The 11,271-nt window shown below is 38.3% G+C and overlaps 1 protein-coding gene and 1 pseudogene across 1 annotated transcript; one reads left to right on the forward strand and one right to left on the reverse strand.

Moving 5' to 3' along the window:
• Positions 1 to 400: 400 nt before the first annotated feature.
• Positions 401 to 4,668, forward strand: LOC103721852 (annotated as a pseudogene).
• Positions 4,669 to 6,011: 1,343 nt separating this feature from the next.
• LOC103721862 (RNA-binding protein 42) lies at positions 6,012 to 11,269 on the reverse strand. Its single transcript, XM_039115013.1, has 8 exons — positions 10,844 to 11,269; positions 10,685 to 10,802; positions 9,706 to 9,883; positions 8,601 to 8,698; positions 7,787 to 7,883; positions 7,541 to 7,626; positions 7,358 to 7,452; positions 6,012 to 6,314 (listed from the first exon to the last, which is right to left on the reverse strand). Exons 1-7 carry the CDS (start codon positions 11,170 to 11,172, stop codon positions 7,399 to 7,401), a joined length of 960 nt encoding a protein of 319 aa, XP_038970941.1. The 5' UTR covers positions 11,173 to 11,269; the 3' UTR covers positions 6,012 to 6,314; positions 7,358 to 7,398.
• Positions 11,270 to 11,271: the final 2 nt, after the last annotated feature.

Here is an 11,271-nt window from a genome sequence, read left to right on the forward strand (position 1 = left end):
CTGGAACTAGATTTAATTTTATTTTATGGTCGTGGGAGTTAATACTACTGCAAACCAAAGAACAGGATCAATTACAAAAAACATGAGAGAAGTTCATTAACTTAAAGGTTTACAATCAAAGAAAATTAACTTGAAGAATTGGTTCATTTTTTACAAATCAACAGCAGAAAGAACAAATGCCTTTATCACTATAGCTCGTTCATTTTTCATTTTTTTCCTATTATTTTCATTTTTTTCCTCCAAACTCGAGCAAACAAGATTGCAAATGCCTCTAGTAATTAGTAATGAACTAAACAAGAGAGGGCCCTTTTTTTATATAAAAAAAAACCCAAGGCGGTAGCTTTTATTTCAAGCGCCATAAATCTATTCATCCAAAAATTTCATGAAAAAGTCGGAGCATATATGATGGAATCACAGACTTCCATCAAATGTTCCTCCTCTTAACCTAAACCACTGTAGCCATGTCTCGCTGCTGCTCCACTCTCCGGCGCGAAATAAAGATCGCTATGTGCTCCGCGGAGCACCGTAACCATCATTCCGGCTCCCTCGGCAAAGGCCTCCTCCCCTCGCCTCTCCTCCAATCGACGCCGTCCTCGCGCGGTCGAGGCGAACTGGATCGAAAACAAAGGGGGTGGGAAACGCCGGTCAACGATGACGGAGGCGGTGGTTCGGAAGAAGCCGGGGATGGCGAGCGTGAAGGAGATGCCGGTGCTGCAGGACGGGCCGCCGCCGGGGGGTTTCCCGCCGGTGAGGTACGCGCGGCGGATCCCGAATAAAGGCCCAAGCGCCGTCGCTATCTTCCCGGCGCCTTCTCTTGGGGCATGTACCAGGTCGGCAAGGGCAACAAGATCCGTCGGTGAGTCCTCTATTCACCACCTTTCTATCTTTCTGGGGTTCTTTCGATCAGTCTTTTGTTCTTGTGATTTGGTTTTACTTGATTTGATTCTGGGGAATCTAGAAATCGTGCCACTTTCTTTTTTTTCCAATATTTTTAGGATTTGGAAGTTGATGATGATGTCAATAAACCAGATTGATGGAGGTTTTACTGATTCGATCGTCTTTAAAATGTTGACTTTGACTTGTTAATTCACAGTAATTTTAGTTAATTTCTGATGTTTTAAGTCATGATTTGTGGGATCTGTAGTTCATAACTTGTAAGAAAAGATTAAACTTTTCCTGTATATGTTATATTAGCAAGAAGAACACGGAAATTAGGGTGTAATTTTGCCATATTTTGTCTTTGCTGAGGCGATCAGTACCTATCACTATCATCAACATGTTATCTCGCCTGCTGCTAATCTGTCATTTTGTCGGAGCTTTTATCTGTGAAGGTGTATCATATGTTTCATTTTTAATTTCAGATCATATGAAGGCTATGTTCATTGACACCACAGCTATTGCTTTCTGTAGCTTTAAAGACCTGCAAATCATTACAGACTATCAAGCCTGCTTCCACTGTGATTTGAATTAGGTTCGGGGGGCATTTGATTCGGGGATGTGGAAACAGGTGGAGGTTTTGGAATTTTGCCAAATATTTCCTTTACCTTATAGCCTGGGTGTTGATGTTGATAAACCAAGATTGATGGAGGTCTACTCATCCAACTTTTTTTCAAATGCACTGTGGAAGATCCATTTTGAATCCTGGTTCCTTTATTCATAGGATTAAAGCAAGGTGGTTTAAATGGAGAAGTGCAATTGGAATATTATGTGATCATAGGATACTTGCCATTCGACCATATATGCTTTATGGTACAGAATGTTAGATAGTTAGAAAATAACATATGCACAAGATGAGTATGGTTGAAAAAAGAATGTTGATATGGTAAGACAACAAGCGATAGAATAAGAAAAGAAGTCATTTATACAAAGATAGATGTAGCACTAATTGAGGACACATCGAGAGAAGGACAACTTAGTTGGTTTGAACATATATAATATAGGCCGAGAGTGAAAGAAAAATGGGTAGATGTGGATATAAAATCACATAAGATGAAGTAGTAAGGAAGGACTTGATATTGCTATATTTTTTAGAAAGTGTTGCCCTAAACAAAACGGAATGGTGGAAAAGGATTCATATACCAAACTAGTTTGAGATTAAGACAGTTGAGTTGGGTTCAGTTATCAAAGTTTACCGGGATATGTTATATCAGCAATTTGATAGTTAAGGAGTGAAGCAATAAGCATGTTTAGGCTATCTTTTCCAATTTATGATCTTTGTTGAGATAGTCAGAGCCTATGACCACCATTGCTGGCTTCTTCCTCTCTATCCTGACATGTCATTGCTAATGTACCATTTCTTTGGAGTTGCTTCTATGTAAAGGTGAATCATTTCTGAATTCAGAAGTTTGATGAATACTGTTTTCTGCAGCGGTATTGGCATGTTTATTACAGCATTTAATTCTCTAGAATTAATGTCATCTTACGATAACAGGCTGTGATCCACTTATTACTTTGACTCTTGCTAACCATCTGCATGACAAATCCCTAGTCTGATTGAATAGATTTAAGGGCTTTTCACCAAAAATAGATATAAGATATGGATTTAGGGACAACTGTATATCTGGTGACTGGGGATGATGTACCTGTAACTTGAATGGTGAACCATTTCTAGTATGCTTGGTGTTAACATCATATACCTGCACTCAAACCTTAGAAGCAGCAATCTTTAAATCATGGTATTGATCCTATTTCTGGGCAAAGCTCTCCTTACCCCTGCTTTTATTTCGAAGAAACAACTCGTAGTTCCCTCTTCACAAATTTTTGCAGCATTCATTTTTTTCGAACACTCACTTATTAGAAAACAGTGATGATACATATAATCGTAGTTTTTAAAAGGATTTTTTTTGGGTTGTGGGATTTGTTGACAGCATGGTAATTGAGATGACCAAGATCTGGTCTTGATTGTGGTAGGCATATTTTCTGTGCATTAAACTTGGTTTAGGTTATACAAATGATTCTCTTAAAGAAGCGACAAGCAACTGAGCTTTGTGCTGCCACATGATCGATTCTTTAAGGTGTCAGTTGCCTAGTCTTTATTTGTTGGGATTAACCCAGGCTCGACCTGCCATTGAAAATTAGTTGTTTGAGCTAAACTTAGTTAATGTATGTCCGAGTTGAATTTATTGATTGCAATGCATGACTCATATAACCAATTGGTCACCAATGCCCCATCCTGAATCTTGGTTTACTCTTGATGAGTGGCAGTTACAAAATCCGTTTGAAAATCATGAAGCACATTTGAATCAGTACGTTGATGTAGTATTCTAGCTCTCAATAAGGAGATAATGATACTACCAGTATCATGTCCACCTAAACTGCAGCAGCGCCCCCACCTCCTCCATACTTTATCCATTATGCTATATTTTGGAACCACTATCTTACAGGCTTTTGACTGCTGCTTAAGGACCCAAGAGTTGTTGCTTCCTTTCTTTAACTTCAATTCCTTCATATTGGGCTTGTTTGTCGCTGACAAGAACAAGCTCCAATTCCTCCAAATGATGTGACACTTTAATCTGCAAGCCCTGGTCCCAGCTATGCTCGTTGAGTTTATGATGTTCGACTCTCATATTTGGAACCAGTTTTTTATTCTTACAACTTCCATCCTGTTTGCCTAGGTCTTGCCATCCTATTTTTGGAACTCCGAGACACATTCAAACCACTCTTCACTGGACCACTCTTATATTCTCATTGTATGGTTATACAATCTCTATTGGTCCCCTCCGTGTTGTTTTCAAGTCATACAAGTCCTAAGTTTCCGCAGTTGAACCAAATTTTCCGAAATATACCTCAAATCCGCCTTAGTACTTTTATCTATTACACACTGCATGTCTCCACCATTTTTTTATTGTGAGACATTTTAGTATGCAGCAGTGTCAGCCTTACAATATTATTTTTTTGTTTAATTCCAGACATATTTTTATTTTTTAATCTGTTGTTAGTATATTTAGGCACATTTTTGATTAATCGTGCTCTTTGTAATTATGATGCCACCATGTTGAAATCTTTAGTGAGCTCAAGGAAGAGAAGTATGCTGGTCGCAGCGCAATACTTCCCATGCTTCAAGCAGAAGAAGATGAAAGGTGAGGACGTCGAGCTTGTATCTTGCTTCTCAGCAGCTTTTCTTGATTTTCCAGAGGGGGAGTGGGGTGAAGGACCAGCTTTTTAATTGTTTTTGAATCTGTTGTTTTGTCTTTTGATTTGCTTGTAGATTTGTGAAAGAATGGGAGAAATATCTGGAAGAGGAGGCCAGAATTATGAAGGATGTGCCTGGGTGGAAGGTCGGTGAGAGTGTGTACCACTCTGCGAGATGGGTGCCTCCGGCAACCGGTGAGCTCCGGCCGGACGTGTGGTGAGAGGGTAGAGAACTCTCAATTTCGGCTGGATCATCTGAGTTCTGTGATCACCGACTGTGATTCCAAACTTTGCTATATCCATCATATGTGCAACAGAAATTTCTCGACCATGCACTGTAAAAAGACCTTCCACTTACCCTTTTTGCGTGGACAGATGAAAGGGTTTGTTCACTTAATAATCCTCATCTCAGAATAACTTATTCTCATCTGCACCGGCCAGTCAGAAGCATGACGGCCTTTCTTCAGATGTGATTGGAATAATATTAAATGCATCCTTGCTAAACTGAAATGAGTATCAGGTCGCATTGCAATTTAATATTATTCCAATTTCTTGTCATGCTAAGAGTGTAAAATGAGGACGGAAATGTGAGGCATCTTGGCTTTGATATTGCTTGATAATTCTCCAGACAAGCCAATCTATAGAATCCTAGTTGCTCTGATGCCTCGTTGCATCCTGTTTCCTAGCGCCCGCCTTGGTATCTTCTTCCGTATCATATCGACAGCCATATATTGCTGGAGCCTGAGTTCGGGATGCGTCACTTTCTGAATTTTTTATATGAATTCAGGCTCTCGTCCTATTTCTATTTTTCCATTTCTTACATAACCAACGAACATCCAATATTTCAATAAAAAATAAGAATAATGATTATTATTAACCTAGAAAATTAACTCTGATAATTTCAAACATCTAACTAAAGTGAGTGTTTAATCATAAAGAGGAAGTATTTATCAGTAAAATTTAGTTCAAACAGTACTACCCTGTCAAGGCAAATGGCGGCAGTTTGATTCCTTAGAGTTGCCGCCAGGTTGAATTCTTAAGGTTGCAACCCTTCTTTTAGACCTCTATTTTCAGGTTGGTTGGGCTAGAAGAAAAAAACAAAAGAGATTCTAATGCAGTGCATGCAACCTCAATATTTCATCCATACTCCATAATACAAAATCACAGCCATCCACGCTCCATGCATGCATCACACATGCTAAAGTTCTACCAAAGATCAAAAATTTTTTTTAAGAAAAAATACTTAAATAATCTCTAATCTTAGGGCAATTTCACTTATGCTCCCAAACCTCATCCATCATTGAATGCCATTTAAAATCCATCATAAAGGACAAGTTTATCCTCACTAGAATGGTTTATTAATCAAAAAATGCCCCCTTTTTCCTCTTCTCATCCCTTCTCACTCCCACCTCTTCCTCTTCCACCAACTCCTCTCTTAAACTCAAAAACTAACTTTTTTAAATTGCCCTTCAAAAATTGCACAACAGTGCAATATTGAACCATTTAATTAACATCAAAAACTATTTTAATTTTATTTCTTTAAATTTGAAAAGTACGAAATAAAAATAACCCTAAATCAAAGGGGTGCTAAAATTTTTTTTACTTTCATCATATATATATATATATATATATATATATATATATATATATATGAGATCAAGTTCCAAACTCATTTGTTCCCCGCTTGTTTCCCGTGATATTAGAAGATTTTCTACAATCGCACAAACAGGAAGAAAAACAAGATCGGAAAGCATTTTAAAAGGCTCGTGGGCTACCAGCACACAAGACTTGCAAAAATATATGCCTCAGAATGAAAGAAAACGTTTGAACAACGGTACGCACGAATCCCGCTGAGATATTTTCAAAGGGAGGCAAACGTATGCATGAAATGCAAGTCACCATTCTATTAAAAAAAAAATCTTCACAAACATTAGAGAGGCCTAGAGATGGATATTCCTTGTGAACAATGGTACAACTTGGACTCTGACTTGAAAAAGAGGTCATACCTCAGAAAAGAGAATGATAGCTTTCAGCTCTACCTCCAATTAAGAAATACCATCAGACCAGTAATGGTCCTTTTGCTTCTTAATGCCAAAATGAAACTATAGCACACAGACTGTCCATCATGCACCTGTCTGAAACTAATTCAGTCTGTAATGCTCCGCTCCAAAAATTTCATCGCACTGATGCAAACAAAATCAACTTATAAATTTGCAGCAATCAACTTCATTAATATAGCATAAATGCAAATAAAATGACAAGCAAACACATATCAGCATATATCAACACTGACATGATAGTCCATATTATTCAACCACTTTGCAAGAGAATCCCAAACTTCTATCTTCTTGTCTCCACTGCAGTCTCTCGTGTACATGTACCAATGAGTTGTAATGCACTGATAAACATTTACAGATTAAAGCCCGCTGGAAATGAACAGCAATGGCACCATGTTTTGTATTGCACTAGTTGATGTTCACGGGGGCATACCACATTATTCTTGTCACCAACGCAATAGTGTGCAATGTTTCCACTTTCTTTGTTGTGCCAAAGGATTGGCTGAATACCAAAATGTGCCCATACGTACCAACCTACGCTAACTCAAAAATATGAAAGTTCCGGTACATTCAACTAAAAGGCAATTTCAAGTTAAAAATGAAAAATCGACTAGAGAGAAGAGATAAGTGATAATTAACATTAGGATTGTCTCCCGGTGGAGGAAGAGACTTGTTTGATGTATAGAGGAGACCCTTTCCATAGGATAGGGAAAGAACTTAAGCTACTTCAATCTGTATTATTTTTACTTCTCCCTCCCTTTTAACAGCGGACCTCTGACCAAGATAATGAGGTTGGTGAAGATCTTATAATAGCTCATTTATAAAACAAGCACCCCTCCCCCACCCCCTCTCCGTTCAAAAAAGAAAAGAAAAAAAAAACCAGACTTGCAGGCAGAGAGACGGAAAGAATGAGAGGGAAAGGGGAAAAAACTAGGATAAATAAAGGAAAACGTCTCAGAAATGCATAATTTAGCTTCATATCTGAAGCAATTCTACTATTTGGCATCGCATGGAAACTACAAAGTACTCAGTTCTCAGTGTTGAAAATATTGATAAGTGACCTACAGTGAGGAGAAAAACTGGAGGAGATCTTATTATTATCTAAATTCTCTGGCTAATAAAGAGGCACAAGCAACATAATTAGCAGTAAAGAGGCTAGTGCAACTTACCACTGGTTACTGAGTAATCATTTGGCAGGAACCTTGAAGCTTCATTTGTGCAGGATACTTTTCTTTGGCAGTTTGGGCTTCTTCTGAATGTGATTCTGAACAAAACGGAGGAGGTAGTTGACAGTAAGCACAAACACAAAGGGAGCGGGAGCATGAAACAAAAGTAATAACTCAATAGGATACCTTTTGCCTTTCCAAAGCCTCGGCATCTGTCCTCTCTTTCCAATTGCTCTTACGCAATTTAATAGGTCGATTTCCAACATATTTGCCTAAAATGATAGTGTTGAGAAGAAGAACAATGTAAAATGTGGTTACTTAATTAGATAAATATGGTTTTGCCTAAACAAAAGCATGTTATATAAAAATTGAACGAGTTAAAAAAGAAATGCGTATGCCCTTGAAAAAAAAAAATAAAGAGGAAATATATACCATTCATCTCTTTCAATGCTGCTGCAAGGTCTGAAGGGTTTGCAAAACTAACAAATCCATAACCTCTTGTTTTTCCAGACCTCTTGTCTCTCACTACCTACAAGCAAAACATTTCAATTGATAAGAAACGTTATCATTAAAGTTGAACATCTGAATAAAAACTGCATTTATCTGCAAACAATAAGGCCACTATAGAGCCAGTAATTTGCAATATTGCCTCAGACTCTGGTTAGGACAGGTATTGGTCAATCTAAACAATATAAGTTTGTTCTTCTGGCTATGAGACACTGGTCATTCCATACGCTATATCTCTATAAAGACAATTTCACTGCTATAGACTGCATCTAATACAATCTTATCTTGAATGCCATTAAGAATCTAAAGTTAAGGAAGTTCCCTGATTGCACTTAGGATGACCATGATTCTGTCATGAAAGTTGGAAACTTCAAGATAAAGTTGATGATATTAATCAAAGTAAGGCATTGTCTACTATTTCCAGTGGCAGAAACTTTCACACAGCTATTAGACAGAATGAATACTGAAATTTAAAGACTTTTAAGAATTAATATTAGACAGGTGCAATGCAGCTGAAAGGAAGCATCTTTACACAGTATGATAACTACTCTCCCAGTTCTGGCTGATACAACCCTCTTGTTTCCCTCCCATAAACAAAGAGTGAGAACTGAGCAAGAAGAGGCGTATTTTCCAAAAAATGAGAGTATTCAAAGATACATGGACAATGGAACTGCATGGTCAGCCATTCAACTAATGAATTTGTGCTATATTATTAGACATAGCTTGAAAAGAAACTCACTCTTGCCATGTTGAAGGAGGGAAACCTTGAAAATGCTTTTGAAAGAACGTCATCATTGACTTCATTGCCCAGATCTCCACAAAATAAACGAAAATCATCTGCAAAATATCTAAAATAATGAATGGACTTTGCACCTCTTTCAAGGAAATTAATGGCAAACATTAATTTATGACAAGAAACTTCTATTGGCAAGTGGAGCAGTAAGCAAGTGTTATTCAGAAAGTACAAAACAACAGTTGCAAATACATAACATAACATCTTTTAGTATTCATTTTCATATGCAACTGTGACAGTTGCATATAATGCTTTACACTAGGTCTAGTTAACATCGTGTTCCATAGAAACCAAATAGAACTCAAGCACTCAGGAGTCAGGATTAGACTGCATACCAAATTTTGAGAATAAACGGGAAGGACCTATTTCTATGGTTATGTCAACCCCCTTGTATCTTCCTTGGTTTGATCACAAAATACCCGCTGACCTTATCTACAATTAAAGACAAAAAAAGTAACTTATACACACGTGAATGGACACAAGACACTTCTAACTGAGTTTCATTCCAGACCAAAATCTTCCAAAGTTTGAAGGCCATGAACTTAAATAAAGAAGATCAAGAAGCTTTTGCACATGCATGTACACGAGCTTCATTTCTGAACAAAATCCTTCAGCAAAAAACTTTTGCCCCATTATTATAACTAGCCCCATCAAGTAGCAGAGAATCGCACATTTAACTCACCGTGTCTTTCATCATAAAAGTAAGCTTGAAGTTATCATACAACTGTCTCACAGAATTTTTAGAACAATAGTTGAGCTACTAAATCTAAAGCTTAGCAGCACAAAATGCCAGTCAATACGACACTTAGCAGTTTTCATTATACCTCCAAAATCTATATTGGCAAACAATTGAAATTAATCATCAATACTATAACGAGTGAATGAAGACATGAATTTTTTTTGATGAAAATGAAGACATGAATTTAACCATATCACAGCCTCAATCTATGATCAATTTTAACTGGAGGTACCAACAATTGCCAAAGTGAGAACCCATACATATCAAGAGCACCGCAATCAATAAATAAATGAAAAAAGTTGCTGAACATACTCTCTGGCCATTCTGCCAATGTTGGATCCTCCCAGCTTTGACCAGCTGCTTTACGAGGTATTGCTCTCTTTTTTGTTTCAGCTTTATGCTCGACTTCGCTGCTTGCAAGTGCAGCTTTCACACTTTCTAGAGCCTCTGGTGTAATAGTTTGAGCATCCCGCTGGAAAAGTTGTTGTGCCTATAAATATGAAGTTCATGGTCATGCAAATTTGTTAGGTAAAATATGAAATATAAGTTCTGATCTCGAGAACCAAAATATGCAGCAAATACATAAAAAACAAATATCAATGGCAACACAATTTTTTTCACCCACTGATATTTGTTAAATTCACATTAAAAGCAAAAGCTTCCAATGACAGCATTAGTCAAACCCAAATAGGTGACTTCTTATTACTTATAATGAAGTCGAAGGCACCAATCATGTCCCTCATCCAGCTCCCATGTATTATACAATAACTCAAGAAAGCCCTTGAAACTCTGGTCATCTATGAATATGGACATTTTGCATACATACATTTTTCCCAAAAATGTCCTAGTGGTAATTTGATTATGTAGCCAGGGGTTCATGAAATTTTATTGACCGCTGAAATTAATTTCTTGTGTCATAATTCTTTTGACTTACTAATCTTGTAGTTGTGCCTCTAGATTGAACGGCATATAACACCTCTCTGGATTTAGATTTGTGATCAGGCAGACTTTGTAAGCCAAGTTGAACTTTTAATTGCATGGAAATATATAGAGTTGGTAGATATAGTCTATCTTTCTTGAAAACGGGACCAAACTTTTATAGGGAGGACCAAAGATCACAACTTTTCCCGGATTACCTACATATTCCACCTTGTTGCTTGATACAATCTCTTCAATTTAAATCTTTGCACGACTTATCAGCATCGACAATATAATCCCATAAGTATTATGAATATCAGATTTTCAATCCTTTCAACCAGAAATATAGACGACAAGAAGCCGAAGGACTGACCTGCTGGTACTGAGGGAGCGAATAGACCCCAGAGACTACCGGAGCCGCGGCAGGGTATGCTGGCGGGAAGGACACCGTCACCGGCGACATGTTGACCGGCGGAGGGATCTGGGGGGGGAGAGGTAGGATTGCTGGGTCGCGGGATCGGAGTTCTGAAGATGGAACGGGAGAGGGAAGTAGGAAGACGCCGGATAGGCGTACTGGGACGACGCCGAGGGATTCGAATTCGATGTCGAGGCCGATTCTGTCGACATGATGCTGGGAACACCAAATTTGAGAAGGAGAAATCCTTGATGGATCTGAGTCCCTGGATTACGAAAACGATAGGGGTTAGGGCTTTGCAAGAGCGTCAGATATCTAGGGTTTGGAGCGGCTAGGGGGAAAGGCTTTTGGATGGCCGATTCGGAGAGAGAGACGAGGCCTTTTTGTTTAAGCGGTGGAAAGCGGCGCGCGAGAAGTGCGGAGGAAACGTTGCACCACGCATACATTACATCGAAAAGTTAAAAGGACTTCTCGCGACAATCGTTAGAGATTCCCCATAAACATGCCTGTGGAAGGCGAATCAAACTCCTGATTAGAGCACATTC

The sequence above is a fragment of the Phoenix dactylifera genome, chromosome 17, assembly GCF_009389715.1.
Source record: "Phoenix dactylifera cultivar Barhee BC4 chromosome 17, palm_55x_up_171113_PBpolish2nd_filt_p, whole genome shotgun sequence".
In the NCBI taxonomy this organism is placed as follows: domain Eukaryota; kingdom Viridiplantae; phylum Streptophyta; class Magnoliopsida; order Arecales; family Arecaceae; genus Phoenix; species Phoenix dactylifera.

Excerpts from the sequence above, each read along its gene's own strand:
- LOC103721862 (XM_039115013.1), bottom strand. The coding sequence starts at position 11,172 with ATGTATGCGTGGTGCAACGTTTCCTCCGCACTTCTCGCGCGCCGCTTT. Across the intron at positions 7,884-8,600 it reads CCTCCTTCAACATGGCAAGA|GTAGTGAGAGACAAGAGGTC; the intron begins GTGAGTTTCTTT and ends TTTTGCTTGTAG. Across the intron at positions 7,453-7,540 it reads AGGCTTTGGAAAGGCAAAAG|AATCACATTCAGAAGAAGCC; the intron begins GTATCCTATTGA and ends CGTTTTGTTCAG.